This window comes from Lethenteron reissneri, chromosome 23 (genome assembly GCF_015708825.2).
Source record: "Lethenteron reissneri isolate LAM-NWPU_2019-01 chromosome 23, ASM1570882v1, whole genome shotgun sequence".
In the NCBI taxonomy this organism is placed as follows: Eukaryota; Metazoa; Chordata; class Hyperoartia; order Petromyzontiformes; family Petromyzontidae; genus Lethenteron; species Lethenteron reissneri.
Window position 1 is genome coordinate 15,232,689 of NC_083801.1, and position 18,267 is coordinate 15,250,955.

At 51.2% G+C, this 18,267-nt stretch overlaps 1 protein-coding gene across 3 annotated transcripts in view; it reads left to right on the forward strand.

Annotated features, from left to right (window-relative positions):
- Positions 1 to 18,267, forward strand: part of LOC133346082 (arf-GAP with GTPase, ANK repeat and PH domain-containing protein 1-like) — a 169,821-nt gene that overhangs the window by 49,739 nt on the left and 101,815 nt on the right. The window contains exons 1-4 of one of the 3 annotated variants that reach the window (XM_061557421.1): positions 357 to 2,593; positions 14,127 to 14,185; positions 15,200 to 15,287; positions 17,708 to 17,793. In XM_061557421.1, the coding sequence (XP_061413405.1) occupies positions 898 to 2,593; positions 14,127 to 14,185; positions 15,200 to 15,287; positions 17,708 to 17,793 (1,929 nt within the window). In that variant the 5' untranslated portion in view covers positions 357 to 897. Of the gene's footprint in view, positions 1 to 356; positions 2,594 to 14,126; positions 14,186 to 15,199; positions 15,288 to 17,707; positions 17,794 to 18,267 lie in introns of those variants that run through there. The other 2 variants (XM_061557422.1, XM_061557423.1) reach the window with 2 other exon arrangements.

Genomic DNA, 18,267 nt, shown 5'->3' on the forward strand with positions numbered 1-18,267 from the left:
ATGTCGTGTATAATTGAAAATACAAAAAATATTTATCCTTTGATACATGACGTATTGATTTCTTTAATGTGCAGCAAAAAATCCAGGCCAAGCAATTTGTGTTTCCATTCCGTAAAGATGCCTTGTTGCAGCAAAAATCCACGCCAGTTTTTGCAGCCTGCCCTCAAAGCGTCCTTATAAGGATTGTGTTCCCACCCACATTTGCGTGTGGCTTTAGACATTGTGTTGTAAGGCACGGGCTGTGCGTGTGCCGGAGTGGGGCGGGAATGACGGGGTGATGGGGTGGATGTGTGACTTGGGGGGGGGTGGGTAGGAGGTGGGGGTGGCTGGGAGGAGTGAGCCCGTGAGCCAACGCTGACGCTTCGTTAGCAGTGGCAGCAGCTGTGTTTACAGTTCCTTCGTGCGCTGCACCGAGATGTCAGCAGCTCCTGTCGTTCGTCGGCGGCGCGTGGAGACACCGCACGCACGGTCAACGACGCGGCGGGCGCTGCGCAGACTGTCTTTCGATTGAGCGGCTCGCGCGAGCGGGGACCCGTGCGTCGGAGATGTCGTGAGTGCTTCTGCCGTCCTCCCGCTGCCGTGACGATTGAGCCTGCCCCGAGGTGAAGTGCCGCACGTCGCCACCAGCGTCAGCGTGGTAGCGTTAATCCCCACGCGCGCCGCTCGAGCGCGTTGTGCAAGCTGTCAGGTGCGTGACCGCGAAGCGATGTAACGTGGCGTCCTGGGCGAGCCTGCAGCTGCAGCTGCTGTAGCTGATGCCAATGCTACTGCTGCTGCTGCTGCCATCGCCACAGTGGAGAGGGGAGGGAGACTGCTGCATGAGGAAAGAGGGCCTCGAGACGCTGGGCGATGAAGGCAGCGTAAACAATTGATTTTGTTTACCGTCACGAGGACGCGATGATGGACCCGCACGACTCCCCAGTGCCGGGTCGCAAGGGCGAGTTTCAGAGGAGGACCGTGTGCCGCATCTCCGTGACTTTGGTCAGAAAGGAGCCGCTGGCGCTCAGGGAGGACGGCTCGGCTCCCGCCGGCGAGTTCGCCCCAGCGGCCAAAGGTCGCGACGTTGCGAGCGCTCTTAACGGAGATTGCGCCGGCCGAGAAGGGTCGCGTGCCGGCAGCTACGAGAGCCTGACTCGGAGTGGCCTGGTCATGGGACACCAAGGAGCCAGCGGGAAAGCGCACGGCGATGGGCGGTTCGACACCAAGGTCCTCCCGTCCAACGCGGCCCTCCAGCGCGCGCCGCCGGATCATTTCAGCCGTGGGGTGATGCTCGCCGAGCAGGAGGTGCACAGTCGGCCCTCGAAGGGAAATGTCCCTGCCGGTGTGGACGGCGCCGCTGGATCACCGGAAGGGAGTGCTGCTGGTGCTGCCCCCGGGAAGAGCGGCAGGGACGGCGCCGATGCTCAGCCGTGGCGCCCGGCGATGGCGCCAGAGCAGAGGAAGCGCGCTCACACCATCAGCTGCATCACGGGCCGCGTGGACGTGCCACCGCCCAGCCCGAGGGCCCTGCATCAGACAGTGTGGCGCCGAAACCCGGAGCTCGTGTTCCTGCTCGGCGAGAGGGCCCGCAGGAGCGCGCGGCTGCTGCGGGAAGAGCGGGCCAACCGCTGCCTCCCTCCTGGTCGGGATGGGTTGGAACCGGGGCTGGCGGAGCAGGGCTTCCAGTCCACGTCTGACGCTGCTGGTCAGTGCCCACCCGCCTGGCATGAGCCTCACGAAAAAGAGAAACATTTTCAGAAAAAAAATGATTTACCTGTGGATTCTACTTCGTCCTCTCCAGCACATTCATTTCCCAAAGTGGAACAGAAGCCACATATGGAGGCTGTTAAACCGGCCACCCATGAAGGTGATGCAAATCAATCGGTAACGTTCCAGCCAGATGCTTGTAACCCCCGAGTAAAGCCGCGTAACAAAGCCACGTGGGAGGAGGGCTCTGAAGGGAGCTCCAGTGCATCCACTCCCTCAGGACGCCTGTGCGTGGAGGCCGAGCGGCAGACAAATCCACAGGTGCACAGCGGCGGTGGGGGCAATGCCATCGATGCCAGCGCAGGCGACCAAGTCCAGAACAGTGAGGCGGAGATGGTGGTGGCACATCACAGGGCTCGATCGCACAGCTGCGCAATGGCGACTGCCGCCGAGGCCCTCGCTCGTAGGAGATTCCAGCCGGAGCTGACGGACGTGCCGGAGACGGCAGCGAGCAGACAAGCCCGCCCGGCCCTGCGGAAGAGAAGCCTGAGCCTTGGCCAAAAATTCCGAGAGCTGTCGCTCGGGAGGAAGCTCTCGAGCATGCGCGGCCGAGGCGGCGGCCCGTCGACGGACGATGAAAAAGAGAGCGGCTCTCCGGGTGGCGGTGGCAGAAACCTGTCGACCGAGCCGAAGGATGGCGAGACGAACGGTGAGGGCGGTGGGCGCGTGGTCCGGAGTCCGCGCAGAGATAAACCGGCGGCGGAGGAGGGCCGGGTGAAGAGGCTGCTGAGCGGCGCGTTCATCAGGAAGAGGGACGTGGTCTCCGCATCCCCATCGCGAGGGGTCCTTGCCGGCAGCTGGGAGCTGCTGCCCGGGGCCCTGCAAGGCGGCGCTCGCGCCAGCGACGGTAACAGCCCATCTCGCCTGCGTCGTGGGGTTGCTCGGATTTTGGGTGGAGTTTGGGCTTAGCCGGTTCGGTTTGTGCGGTGCGCAAACGCGTGCTCTGTAGTTTTGTGCTCGTGCTGTTGGCTTGCACTCTTGTTATGTGTTTTGTGTAGGTCTCCTTTTTAAAAGAGATTGGTGCTCGTTTGGTGTAAATTAAGGTGTTTATTCATTCATTCAAGACTGATCAGTGGTACTGCTCGAAATGAATTACGTAATCGGAATTAACTGCCCTTTGTGAAACCATTGCTGGATGAAGGCCTCCGCCATGCTGTGTTGGTCGTGGGGGTTGTTTGACCATACTTCACCACATAAGTGATTGTGGGTTTATTACGGTAGAGGGGCCCAAGACCAATTCATATATGTATTATTCGCCACCTTACCACTGATATGCCATATTGTGTCCATGGAGATAATAAAGATAAGGTCATTCAACACATTTTCATAAAATTCTATTGGACAATTCTAAAAATCACATTTTCATACAACATGCCTCTCATGGCTGTAACATCGATGGAAATACTTATTTTTAGACGGAAAAAAGTTTTACAACCAATTAAAAACACACGCCTAGCATAAACTATCGGATTTTATCATGCGTATGTTTTAAACAAAACTCTCTTCATGCGGCAGAAAACTTCAGAGCCACTTGAGTGAACTGGCAGTGGCCGCTCAACAGCACGTGTTTACATTTTATTTTTAAAAAACGACACTGAAGCTGCCATTGAATTTGCGTGCCAGCTTGTTTGCGCAAAATAAAAATGCCGCATTCTGTAATTACGAGCCCAGGTTTACCAGCCCAGGTTTATTTTATGAGGTTCGGTTTTTATTGTGCGTACACGTGTGTGCGTGTCTGTATGTGTGTGTGTTTTTATTTATTTAGGCGGCTGGGTTTATGTTCACGGAGATGGCTTTTTTTTAGGGAGTGTGTGTTTGTGAAGGGATTCAGGCGTGTCGTGTCTTCGTGGCAGACACTTTAGGGATGTGGCATCTTTGGGGGGTCCATCCTTACCAGGGTGTTTACTTGTTGTAAAGCAGCCATCTCAAAATTATCAAAACAGCACGGGCGTTACACAACCTAGCACACGCGGCTGGCAAGAGGCACTCGCCTGTCACACCTTGAAACCAGCACGAGCTTGGAGAGAGAGAGAGAGAGAGGACACCCTCTTCCACGCCAGTGGAGTTCTTCTTATGTAAAGGAGGCTGCTAAGGAGGATGATGATGATGATAATGATGATATTGGTTTTCAGTCCAGGCTTTCAGAAGCTATGATGGATTCTTCGTCGCCGAGTGCTGGCTATTGGAGCAATGGCTGTGGTAGCTCGGTGTTGGCTGTCAAAGCTCACTCCAGGCTGTTGTGATTCAGTGCAGGCTGTTGTAGTCATAGACATGCAATGATTAAAATTCTCCTGCCCTCAAGTTAATCGGCGAATCGTTGGAATGCGGTGGCCATGATTTGATCGAAGAATCAAAAATGTCTTCCCTACCTTTTACCTTCTCATTTGTATTGTTTATCATATTTTGTCTCTTTGGGTAGAGTTTTGTTTTAAAATGTAAATATTTTGGATGAACCGCAGATAATCAATTCTCAGGCATACAATTGGATGCTTGTATCGCGAGCATAAGAATCGATGCATCGTTAATGCTGAGCAGCAGCGATGGCTGTGCTAGCTCAGTGTTGGCTCTTGGAAGCTGACAAGCAGGCTGCTGTGACTCGGTGCAGGCTGTTGTAGCAGTTCATCGCACACTGCTGTAGATCACCGCTGGTTGTTTCGATCAGCTCTGGCTGTTGTAGTTCAGCGCCAGCTCTCACAGCTCATTTTGGGGAGTCGTACAGCTCTGCTGGCTGTAGTAAATCTGCTCTGGCTGTTGAAGGGAAAGAACCTCCCTTCTGTGAAAGTGCCATCACCAGCAACTGCTACACAAGAGTTTTAACCTTGACAGCAGGAATGTTTGCATCTTCTAAAAGCTATTGCGGCGTTATAACTCGGCAAAGCTGCCACGTGTGAGCCCACCTGCTCGCTCCACCATGCCAGATTTTTGCCCGAGTGGCATCCTGCTTTGATCAGCATGGCAGAGCTCATGAATGTTTAGCTCAATCCCCGTCACCGATTCGCTCCACCGTGGCTGTGGCTGTGGAAATTTGTCGATGGCATGAAGGAAAAGTTGTTGTTGATTGCTGTTGTGTTCAACTAAACTCTTTTTATTCTACCAGGTGAAGCTATAACTATAGCTTTTTCATAAGCGACCTGGTCACAAATGATAGCTCAACGAAGTGGCCTATCATGTGGAAATGTATAGCAGCCTAATAAATAATTTTAAACACACCAGGTGACTTAACTCCCAATTATGTTGACTATACAACCTTTACCTATAGTTATCGCACGAGCAGTAGGCACAGGTCTGCGTCCGTCACCAATAGTTGCATAGATGGAATATTACAATCGTACAGAATTGGGGAGTGATTGGCCAACAAGCCATGGACCCCAGCGCCCTCCATAGGCTGGAAGGGGACGTTGGCGACAGTGCGGTATGACTCCTTGTATCCGTGACGGCAGTGGGGAGCGAACTTCGCGGGAATGCCGTCTGTAATCTTATCCTGTAACCACTATGGAACCATTTTCTGGTTCGCCACCACTGGCCTTCCACTGTAAGGCCTTGGCTCAGGGTTCGCGGAGAAAGCGTGTTCGACGCTGAAACTCGATCCCCTGAGGCCTGTCCCATCTCTCGCGAGCAAACGTCCCCAAAAAAGGCTCGGCAGAAACGATGCAGGAACTCGCGTGGGCACAGCCGCTGTGACAAAACGTATATTTAGGCGATGATAATTATTTCTTTTTTTTTTCCCCTCCAAAAATATCGTTGCGGGTCGCGAAAGGATGGGAGTTTCTTGTCGTGTGCCGTGCACATGGCGTGGGAGAGCTTGGATGAAGAATGGGTCCCCGTCGGGAACTGACTTTGGGGACGGTTTATCAACCACTCCCTCATTGAGCCACACCCTCTCGTGTGCGAATGCTCACATTTACAATCCCCGCATGATCATTATTCGTATCATTGTTATCCGCCAGAGTTTCTGCCCGTGTGTGTGTGTGTCTATCTGTAGGGGTTATCTCAGGTCGTGGTGTGCTTGCTGTTCTTTGTGTCCCTGTCTTGTTGATTGTTGTTTGTGTTACGTTTCTCTATTTCTGTTGCCCGATGTCTACTTATGATTGCGATACATATTTCAGTTGCCACAACTGATGACTATAACTGTCCCCCAGCCTTTATCCGGCAGTATTTTGTCTCTCAGGTTGTCTGCAATTGAATCCCCCTGTCTATCTGTTCCGTGTGAGTCACGTCCATTTCTTCATCCCTCTGTCCCTCACTAAGCTGGCTTATCTGTCTGTCAGTCCAAACGTCTTTCTGTCCATCTATATGTATGCAATCCTGTCCATTCATCAATGGGTTCATCTGTGTGTCCGTCAATAAAAAACTCAAATGGATGTTCAGCTTTCAGTTATTCTGTCCATTTGTCTGCTTGTTTTTGCATCTAGTCTCCTGTTGATATGTCTGTCCCTCTGTCCGTCTGCTTGCCCGACTGCCTGTCTATCGGCCTACCTGTCTGTTTCCCCTGCCTGCTTGCCCGTTTGCCTACGTGTCTGCCTGTCCATTTCCATCTCCGATGAGCATGGTTGACAACGTACGGTGCGAACAAACTTCAACGTACATCTCTTTTCTCCTCTCTCTAACCGCTGCCCCCCCCCCCTACTCCACGTCGTCCCGTGCCGAGGGCCCCCCCCTCCTCCCCTGTGCCGTGCGCTTGCGAGGAGCTGCGAGCGGGGCCGCGTTACCGCGAGCGCCACTTTTATTCGGCACCAAACCCACGGGAGAGGCTCGAGATCAAAGCGCGCGGAGCCTCCTCCCGGCCGAGGATTTGCGCGCTCGCGTTTTTGGCCTTTGGGGTTAAACCGTCTCTCTTAAGCCCCGCGTCGCTCGGGGCGTCCGTCGCAAGCCTCTCTCGTGCGTTATTTTTAAGAGCTCGAGGGAGGAATTTTTCGTCCCCCCCACACCCCTCCCAAAAGGTTCGCTCGCCCTGCTGTCGTAAGCAGCTGTGGCTGTGGCGGCGGCGGTAGCAGGGGTAGCACGGCGTAATTGGGACGGCAAAGGACGACCCTGAGCCCGGCAAAAAACGTGCTCAGTTGCGTGATTTGATACGGAAGGGGGGGGGGGTGGTGGGAAAAAAATCAACTAGGCACGATGCTAGTGGGAGAGGTTCTTTTTGTGACGGCGAGTCGAGGCGCCTGCGTCACCTCGACGGCAAGCCCGCGCACGACACGCGAGTGGCATTCGCGACTCTTAATTTATGCAAATTAAGCCCCAGCCAATTGCAAATGACGACACGACGATGAAAAAAAAAGCACACGGTCAATAATTAATGAGCGACGTGACATTGGGAGCAACGACAGCCTGTTCTGCTTCGTTACTGGGCAGAGGCAACATTGTCTCGAGTCTCAATTTGAATATCGAGACGAGCGCGTGAGAATTGTCGGTAACTTGAGCGTTTGTGATTACAGTGGAAAAGTGTAATTAGGCTTTCGTGTTGCACTGTATGAGGAATGGAAAATTGTTCAGCCCTGCAATTGATTGCAATTGATTGCAGGGCTGCAATTGATTGCAGGGCTGCACCGCTGGGTTGGTGAGATGTTAACTACCTCGCCTGGTAGACAGGAGGTCGTGGGTACGATCTCGACCCTGACGCCTATTGCATATTTGGAGTTTGCATGTTCTCTCTCCATGTGGTAGCGTGGATTTTTCTCCGGGTCCTCCGGGTTTTCCCTCCATATCTAGAAACATGTGATTAGAATATTTGGCTGATAAAAATTTCCACATGATTGGGCTATCATTTGTGGCCAAGTCGCTCCTGAAAAAGAGCTTGTATAGCGTACCAAAAAAATCCATAAAGAAGGTACATCACTCCGTCCTATCGTCTCCACCATTGACTCTTCCACCTACAAACTGGCCCGATTTCTGTCTGAGACCTTACAACCATTCACTGGTAAGACCACCTCAGCTGTACTTAACTCAGCTCACTTGGTATCGTTAATTAAGGACATCCCACTATCTCCAGGTGATTTGCTCGTTAGTTTCGATGTAGTCTCTTTGTTTACCAAAGTTACTGTGCCTGACACCATTGCAATCATAGAAGATTTGGTCCAACAAGGACTGAATGTTGATGTACCGGCCCTGGTTAGACATTGCCTTACCAATACTTATTTCACCTGGAATGGAGCATTCTACAAACAAGTTGAAGGTACCCCAATGGGTTCTCCCATATCTCCAGTTGTAGCCAATGTTTTTATCCACCTTCCTTGTGGAAGAGATACGTAGATGACACGTTCGTCATCTGGCCACATGGCCTACCAGCTCTGGGCCAATTCTTCAACCACATCAATTCCATGTACCCAGCTATCAAATTCACCATTGAGGTGGAAAAGGATGGCAAGCTACCATTCTTGGATGTTTAATCGAAAAGAGACCAGATGGCTCAATGGGACACTGTCTACAGGAAAGCCACCCATACGGATGCCTACCTAAAACCTGACTCCCACCACCATCCATCCCAGAAGAATTCCCTCATCAAAACTCTACACCATAGAGCTCGATGTACTTCTGACCATCATCACCTAGCCAGTGAACTGGAGCACGTTCACCAAGCCCTCAAGATGAATGGATATTCAGACTACACAATCCATAAAGCCATCACCCCAACCATTGGGAAAGAACCATCTGAGGACCCAATCAAAACCATCACCTTGCCATACATAGTAGGGGTTACCAAAAAGATTTCCAAAATCATGAACAAACACAAGATCCAGGTTCGATTCAACACAGTACATAAAATTCGTGATCTGATCCCATCTGTGAAGGATGTGATCCCTGACATGCAATACCCTAGTGTCTACAAACTAAGCTGTGTCTGCGGCAGTAGTTACATTGGGGAAATAAGCGACATGTCTCGGACCGTGTTCGTGAATATAAGGCAGATCTGAAATTCGGAAGGACTAATACCTCGGCCGTGGGTGATCATTGTTTTAACGCGGTGGGCACACACGAAATAGATTTTTCCAAGACAAAGGTACTCTGCAAACCCACTGATTATCAGTAAAGATTCGTTCATGAAGCCATCCAGATATATAAACACAGACACACTTTTCGACTCTCTGAGTTCCATTACCAGGTTAAATGTCTTTACATTAACAGGCTAAATGTCTCACTAACACAGCCACCGTTGCTCGTTTTCCTCGATGTGGCGGTGGTTTCCGTGTTGTTCGTTTTTCTTACATTGACATGCTAATTTCTCACAATACAATGGCCACCTCCACAGCTTCGTCGTCGTGGAGGTATCCCAGCTCTCCGATCTTACATTTACATGCAAATTTCATCTCTAGCCCCGCCCACTTCGCTTATGACCATTGGGCTACACCCATCTCAAACCTTTATAACATCCTGCCTCAGCAGCTCTCCCACTACAGTAAAACCTTGGATTGCGAGCATAATTCGTTCCGGGAAACGTGTTTGTAATCCAAAGCACTCGTATATCAAAGCACTCTTATATCAGTTGTGATCACGTGACGCTCGGCAGACAAAGCGTACACACGTACTACTCGTATTGCAAGACCTCGCTCGTTTAGCAAATTAATATTTATTTTAAAAAAATGCTCGTCTTGCAAAACACTCGCAGACCAAGTTACTCACAATCCATGGTGTTACTGTATATTCTTTCACCTGATGACGATTGCTTGTGTTGCGATCGAAACGTCATGATATTTTTATTATTATTATTTTTCTATCTACGTGGCATTACCGAAAGACCCAAAGAATAACTATATAGCTCATTGGGCCTTACCTGGAAAAAACAAAAATCTTTCTCAAGCCCCCACTGATGAAAGGCCCTGCACTTTTGGGAGCTCTTGAAACCCCCTCTAGAGGATTATTTTGCCTACTCTTCCATGCTAGAGCCAAGATGTTCTTTGATGTAGTGAGAGTACCCACTCTTTACCACCACAAGACACGACCTGCTGATTGAATACATGTGGTGGCATCCCACTGTATGTATCCACATAAACGTGCCCCTGGATAACCCCCATGCCTTTATGAGCTCGCTGTATTTTCTGTAATCTGTGTGTGAAAATAACACACGTATGAGAAAACAAGGCAACCACGGTATGAATAACAACAATAAAATATAACGGGCGCGCCTTTGATTTTCGCCCATCAGATCACGCTGTGCTCCGAGGCTTTCGTATTTGGCGGAATGGCCCAGTTTTTTTTTTCGCGGTCAGATACAGTATTCCGATTTGCTTGATGTGAGCTAATTATAATAATCCGTGTGGAAAGCCATCACGCTTAGAAGCGCTTCCACGCACAGCATCTGAGGAGGCGAGCTGGAGGTCTTGGGGGGGCTGCCAGGTCACATTCCCCTGGGGCATGCGACACTGAGACCCAACAGACGCCGTAGTGTCTGAAACCAGGAGTTGTTTCGTAGAATATTTTCGTGTTTGTATTTTTTTTCTCTCTCTGTAATGTTGTTCCGTTTTTGCTGTCGGCGATCGTGTCACGACACAGAAATGTCCGGTCGAAACATCTCTGGATGCTGCAAGCGCATCACCGCGTGCTAGTGAAGAGCACACAGGAGGTGCCATGGAACCGCTTCTGAGTGACCTCCTATCCGCACGCGAGGGGGCGCTGCACTTTGCCGCATGCTCTTATGTAGAAGTCTCTCATCAGATGCCAATCGAAACCAATGAAATATTTTATTTTTCATCAGTGTTGTCGCCCGTGCAAGTACACTAAACAAGACACATTTAAGCGGTTGTGCTTTCGCTACGTTGTCCCCACCTGAAGAAGGACGCTTGTGTTGCGCCCGAAACGTCGTGATTTGATTTAGTTTTCATTTATTTTATTTTATTTTTTACCTATGTGACTTTTCCGAAAAAAACAAAGAGTATGAATCCTTGCAGTCACGAAAGCTTCAGATCTAGAATACGCTAAACAAGTTTGAGCGCTTTTTAAATTCTCAGAGCTGAAATATTTTTCTGAGTTAAGTCAAAAAACTAAATTGTAACTTGATGCGACGTGGATCTTTTTCTGCCGTCATTCGTTGCCCGGGCCCAGACCATAAACTCGCTACACTCGAGACCCCTGTTTGATCACAGGTGAACCCAGAAACAGCAGAGCCACCTGGGAAACTCTCACCGGGTGTTCTTAACAGGGTGGTTCCTGCGGATTCCCGAGGACGTGTATGGGGTCATGAGACCTCATGAGAGTGGGGCGGATCTGCAGAAGGCTCAAGGGGTTCGTAGGAGATCTCTAAAATGCCAAGAGGGCGCTTGCTGGATTCGTACACCCCTCCCTCCCCCCTCCCTGCCGACGAGGGGACTGCGCTACAGCTATGGGATCCAGAGCCGTGGCAGCTGTAACGAGGAGGGCAAGCGCAGGGTGGCATAGCGAGCCCGTCGTGTGCGCAACCGAGTGAGCGATCCGCTCGTCCACTCGCATGAACCGAGACCGTATAAAGTACTTTTTAGGGTAATAGCAATGCATTGTGCATGCACACCAGTGACGATTATCTGAACAGGTCCTGGGCCTTTCCTAGGTTGACTCAGCCTCAAAAGGCAGAGGTGGCCGGACGTGGTCCTGGCCACCCACCTCCTCGTGTGTCGGCCGTGCCAGCCTTGATAGGTGCTCGCGAACAACACTTGGCCCAAACAGTCAGTTAAGGCTATACGGGGGATCTTTGTCTTCTAGTATGAATGTCGAGCCACCCTCAAATGAGCACCTGGTGCAGTGTGTAAACATTTCTACGAGGGAGACAAATACAGCCAGACGTAAATTCTGACCATACCACCCGTGTGTGCCCGTGTCAGCCTTAATAACCGCTTGCTAAGAGCTCTTGTCCCTCCAGTTGGTAAGGCTGAACCGGAGCGATCTTTGGCTTTGTGTAGTGATTGTTGGCTTTTGTGTACGTGAGTGCTGAAAGAAAATATTACGTGGCTTTAACCCTCCATTACCCCTCTGTTTAAAGTGTTTTTCAATGCATGTAACAATTTGCAGTAATGCTGTTATTATGAGTCAGCATTACCCCGTCTAGCAGTACAAAATGTAGCTTGGAACTAATCTATTACATTGGAAATAATACCAGATCATTTTTGCATCTGTGTTTTTTTATTTTCATATTTTGTTAAATATCGCTAATACATGAAATATGTATTTATTCATTGTATTTACATGTCATGTTTGCATTGCATTCTTTTATAGTGAACATAATATTTTAATTATTACTCTGTATAGTTTGCGTGTGCAGCATATAACAAAGGCAGAGGTCCCCTGTATAGCCATACAGATTGTTTGGGGAAAGTGTGACTCACGAACACTTATTGAGAAAGGCACGGCACGCGTGGGGGTGGTATAAGAGGTGTAGCGTAGAACTCATCACATTGCACTACGAACCCGGGAACCTGGGTTTGATTCCCAGCCACAGCTAACGTCAACTACGGCTCACATGTCTTGGGCTCCCGAAAGTTGACTCGGCCCTCAAATGATCACTTGGCCCAGTGTGGAAGCATAACCAAGCCAGCCAGGTGTGGCGCTGGCCAAGGCACCCCTCGTGAGGTCCCATCACTTGACCCAGACTTCATGGGGATCTTTGTCTATGCTACTTTCTTTAAACCTGGTCATCTAAAATGAATGACTTGTGAAAGGGCCTCTGCTTTCCCGCACGTTAAGTGAACATTGCGCTCGGGGGCGGGTTGATCGGTGCGTGGTGTCCACATGTCGCGGCGCCGGCGTTGCGAGTTTGCGGTGAGCAGGCTGCTCTTCCAAGGTTATTGGCGAGGTCGCTGGGGTCGTAACGTCGGCTTCCATGTGACAGACCCAAGAAGGGGAGGGGGGGAGTGAGCACGGCTATGCCCCCCCCCCGCCCCCTTGTGATGAACATCTGGGATGGTGGGGGGAGGGCAGTAATGTATTTATGTGTCTAGAGCAACAACCATTTGCCACCTTTGGGGAATAATGGCCCGGGCTTGTTTGCCTATTTGCTGTCGTTAAGACGAGGGCAGCCTGGCTGTTTGGAAAGCCAGGAGCAGTGTGGGAGGGATAAACAATGGATGAGCGCCATGTGAGCCGGTGAGCGGAGAGGGCCTGGTGAAGGTGCTGAAGCCCTCCGGTGGTCGCGCCGTTGCCGCAAAAGTGGCTGATTGGTGTGAAAATGCGCACGTGGGTGCTGTACAAACAACACCTTCCCCCAGGATCACGTGCGGCCTCCTTGCCTCTGTCAGCCGCACCTGCAGTTTTTGGGGCAAGTCCTGCAACGTAGCCATCCGCTCCTCTAACCCCCTTAGTGCATGATGTCTTACTTAAAAAATAATGAGAGATCCTCAAATTTGTTTGTCAGGCGACGAACATTACTCTCAGTGGCAGAGCGAGTGGGATAGTGCTGCGTTGTGGAACTAAGGTCACACAAAGGGATCGCAGAGGTAGCTCTGTGATGTCTGCTTCCATGGGCCATTGTCCAACACGAAGGGTTGCACAGCTGTGCGAGAGATCTGAATGGATACTTTGTCGCATGACACGACACAGATGGCTAAATCAAGATAAAATTGAGAAATGTATTTTTACATTTTTGTGTTGTGCGTTTGCGTGTGGATTTTGTATTGCACCATCATTGCTGCCGGTTCGTGTGTAAGCCTCCTTCCAACTGAAAATGTGAATAATGTGTGAACATCTGGGGAAGGACAATGCGAATTAATTATTTGGTTAAATGCACTCTTCAGTGTCCATCTGGCTGACCCACAGGCCTTCTGGGAGCACTGCACATGTGTGCATCACGTGATGCTGGCCACCCACCCCCTCGTGTGCCGTGCCGGCCTTCATAGGTGCTCGCTAACAACAGCACTTGCCCCAACAGTCTGTTCAGGCTATACTGGGGGATCTTTGGAGCGTTTGTATTTGACGGCTTTCTCGTGACACTCTTGCGTGGGTTTAGCATGACCATGTAACGATTCGCTGGCTAACATTGATTCCTATGCCGTGCGTGTCAGCAGCATTTATTTACTGTACATTTTGAATAATATGTAAATTGCATGCAAATGTTACACCTAGGCGGTTAGGTGGTGTTGGCCAGCATTTACGCCCGGCTGTCTTTGTCTCCCCAGTGCTGATGTTTACACACTGCACCAGGTATTCATTTAGTGCAGGCCCCGGCAAGCGCACACATGCGTGGGGCCCTACAAAAAGCGACGAAGCAATGCAAACTCGACAGTGAAAACAAGACAACAACGAAAAGCAATGAATGTTGAATCGAAACGTGACCCCTGAATCGTGACAGTTTACAAGTCGTGGCCTGGAGCGTTGGGGGGAGGGGGGCTTAGAAGCAGGTGGGCTTACCTTGTTTTGGAGCAGGTGAACTAACCCGCGATTCCCGCCACTCACCCTGTTTTGCCTCCCATTGTTTTGTCTTCCAGACTCGTTCGTAAACAGCCAGGAGTGGACCCTGTGCCGTGGCGTGCCGGAGTTGCATGTGGTGAGCCGCCACCCCTCCCACCACCACTGCTGCCATCTGTCCCGTCGCCTCGTGGCGGACGTGCTCACGAGGCCCCCCCCCCCCCCCCCCGAACGGCCCTCGTGTAGTCAGATGCTTTCAAACTAAAACTAAACTAATTTTTTTTTATTTTACCAGGTAAGGCCCACTGAGCTATGTAGCTCTTTTTCAGAAGCGACCTGGCCACAAATGATAACTCAACGAGATATCATGTGGACATTTCTAGTGGCTAAATACTCTGAACGCACGTTGATTCTAAATGTGGAGGGGAAAAACCGGAGGATCCGGAGAAAAGTCCACGCGACAAACAGGGATAGAGAGATTTAAACTCCAAATATACAGGTGTCAGGATGGGGAACCCACGACCTCCTGCAAACCAGGTGAAGTAGTTGACATCTCACCACCATGGCGCCCCTTTCTGTTCGGATTTGCCGCGATCCTGGGCCTGCGCCCTCCGTGGTGACACCGTGGTGAACGGCGGCACGATTATAAACTAGCAGGCTCTAGCCATCCATCCGCATCGTCGCCCGCTGATTAACTTGTCAGCGCGACTGCGGCGACTCGGACAGTTTGCGGTTTACCGTTTCCGTTTTCACATACCGTTATTCCGTACGTCAACCCGCACCCAACGTGATGGTAGATGTAGTACATATGCTACATATATAACGTTATATACGTCAAGTAATGGGAGTATATTTATTCATTATGCACACAGGGTAGCTCGTTAAATCTGCCTGCAGGCTGTTGATGCAGGAGCCCTGTTCCACCCTCTAGTGGAGCAATCACACATCGCTGGAAAATGGAATCCGTGTCAAAATGTGGTCCTGACATTGGTGTCCCTGGCTGGCCCACATTCACATGATGATTGCTGCCCCGTATTTCACGGCTCAAGATGCACGAGACGGCCGACCGGTTGTCTATTTATTTTCTTTGTTCGTTATTGTTAACCCAAACCCCACACCCCGTTCCCTGCGCCTGACTGCCGCCCTCCTGCAGGGGATTGTGGGAAACCTCGGCAGTGGCAAGTCAGCGCTGGTGCATCGCTTTCTGACGGGCGCGTACGTGCGGGAGGAGTCTCCGGAAGGTGAGCGCTGGGCGGGCGCTGCTGCCCGTGGCAGTGTCGGCTACGGCGCCGGTGTTGTGCCCGTGGGTCACAGGAGCTTTGTGGCCTTCGTAGTTGGGTGGCTTTGGGTTGGAGGGGAGGGTGGTGTGGGTGGGGATTAGGGTGTAGGGTTTGTTTATGGTTTAGGGTGATGGAGGCTATAGGGGTTTAAAGGTAGTGCGTGCGTTGAGGCTGAAGGTGGTAGAAGGTGTTTTGTTTAGGATTCAACATGATGCTTGGATTAGGGTTTATGGGGTAATGCTTGGGTTGAGACTTAAGATGACATAAGGTTTAGGACAAGTGTTTGGGTTCTAGTTTTAGTGTTGAGGTTAATTGTTTACTCGGCGGTGTTTGGACAGCGACCGGGGGTTCGTTCAGTGGACAGGTACTGAGCCTTCCGAAGGTTGTCCGACTCTGAGCTGTGGTTGTAGCTCCTCGCGAATCTCACTCCCGCGAGTCCCCCAGCGGAGCTCGGCAGCCTCACGCAGCCCCCCCCCCCTCCTCCTCCGCGAGCGGGCGGCGCGACACGACGGGGCTTGTTCTCGCCCTGCCAAGCGGCGCTCATGTTAATTCGTGCACCTCCGATTAGGGACGGTTGGCTGCGTACGGTGCGAAAGAAGTTCAACGTACATACAAACCGGCACAACCTTCTTGAAAGGATTTGTGCAGTTTTTATCGCAATGATGCTTGCTTATTTAAAACTCGTTTCCTGAACGGAATCGTGGAGTGCTAATTACTTTGGAGTTGATTAAAGGAAAACAAATTTCAGTTTTACATCCAAGCATGTGGCTACATGCTCCTCTTTTCCCACCCTCTGTCCCGTCTCAGAAAGCACGCACAAAACGCTGATTCTCAGAGAAGGTTTCCGCCAACAGCGTACACGAGGCTCCGTCCCATCCCCCCCTCCCCGAGCGCGCCGTTTTTCTCACCCCGCGATAAACGTCGACGATTTCCAGCGATGCACGAAGGCGAGACGGCGTGCACACAGCATACGTGCAACGAGTTAGTACATTTCCGCCCTCGCGTGCTTCCTTCTCGCTGTGACAAAAAATACACGCGGAACTAGTTTTTCACCTCGGTAAAAGCATTTTTTTTCCTTTTTAAAAGATAGTCACATTTTTTTTTGGACTGCAACAAAGACACAAAAAAATGCTAGAAAACGAAACCACCGGGCGCTGCCTGATGCAAACGGAGCAGCGTACAAATCAGCCGTGGCTCACTCGAGGCTCCCGTCTCCCCGAATTTGGCACGGCGGCATCAAGGCCCCCGGCGGAGAGAGGATGGAGCGCGTGCGCGTGCGCGTGCGCGTGCGCGTGCGCGTGCGCGTGCGCGTGCGCCTGGTTAATGGGTTAGTGGGTCGCCTGGGCGGCGGCGTGGCACTTAAAGCGGCCCCCCGCCGTCTTCAGGGGGCAGTGGGGGAGCGGGGGGTGGAGATTGTGGCGTAGGGGGGATCGGGTCCTTCAGCAAGGCGCATTCGGAGTGGGTTTGTAGGGGAGGTGTGGGTTAGCGAACGCCAGCCTGCCTGCCCGTCCTACCCCCCCGCCTTCCCACTGCACTCTTCCGTGCGACCCCTGCAGGGCTCGATGCTTATGCGAGGTGACAAGGCCCTCTTAATGCCGCTATCAATGATGTACGGCCATCGCTGGCTGTGCCGAGCGGCTATTAGCGATTGCGAGTTTCCACCCGCCTGTAAATGGTGCAGCTGTTGGCGCGTGGTGCGGGTGGTGTGTGTGCGTCGTGTGGGTTGCTACGGTGAACTAGAAAATCGCTTCTCTTCACGCATGGAATGGTCATTTCACTTGTCAGGTGCATTGGGTTTGCAGTTTTTTTTCTTTTGCTTGAAGAAGTGCTGTTTCATTAAAATCAATTTAGGAAATTGATAGGACGCATTTATAATTCTATTGCTTAGAAAAATACGTATCCCACTTAGAACCGTGGACAGGTTACGTATGATATTGATTTTAGATTTGAAGCTTTCGTAACTGCAAGGATTCATACTCTTAGGTTTTTTTCGGTAAAGTCACGTAGGTAAAAAATAATAATGAAAAACAAAACTACGAGTGATATTGATGTATCTGCTGGCAGAGCCCCATTTTGAAGGCATGCACTTGCCAATAACTTAGCAATCCAGCAGTATTTAACTCTGATAATGATGCCTATAAAATCGAAACTGGTCCAGAGTTTGCCTCCTTGAGGAGACACATTTTTCTTTCATCTTCATTTCTCGAGACGGAAGTTTATTTAAGTTATATTATTGCAAGAAGATCGACTGTTTGTGTGCCTTTCTCCGGGCTTCATCTTCCTTTGAGGCGGTCGACTGGCGCTCGGAGCACCTGCGCAGCAAGCGAGTGCTCAATGCCGGCGCTCCGTTTTAAGGCCACTGCTCGCTTCTGCGTGCGCAGGGGGACGCTTCAAGAAGGAGATGGTGGCAGATGGCCAAAGCCTCCTGCTCTTAATCCGGGACGAGGGCGCACCGCCGACAGAGCAGGTTTGAAAATGCACGCACGCGTATACGCACACAGGCGCGCGCACACCCGCACGAGCTTGCGCCGTCTCTGTGCTCACGCTCGCTCGAACACATCTGCGCGCACTCCGGCATTCCCATGGTAAGGTTCGTGGGTCACGCCGTGTGGTCCCACGTGTGCACGTGCGTCTGTCTGTGCACACGCGCACGCACACACACAGACGCGTGCAAGGCGCTGGGCTGTTCATGCACACGCCTACAAACAATCGCTCGTCTTCCGACAAGCTCCCGTGCGCCCACATGCTCTACCCACATGCCCTCCCATGTTTTCCCATGATCTGACGTGCACACAACATTTTTATTGTTACGCTTGTTTACCCAGGAAATCCTCACTGTGTATCAAAAGGTCCTGCCCAGATTTTGCAGTAATGGGCGATGTTGCTATGTGTAATCCCAGTTGAGTATTTTCAGCATGAGGATTTGTGGTCAATACTTTTT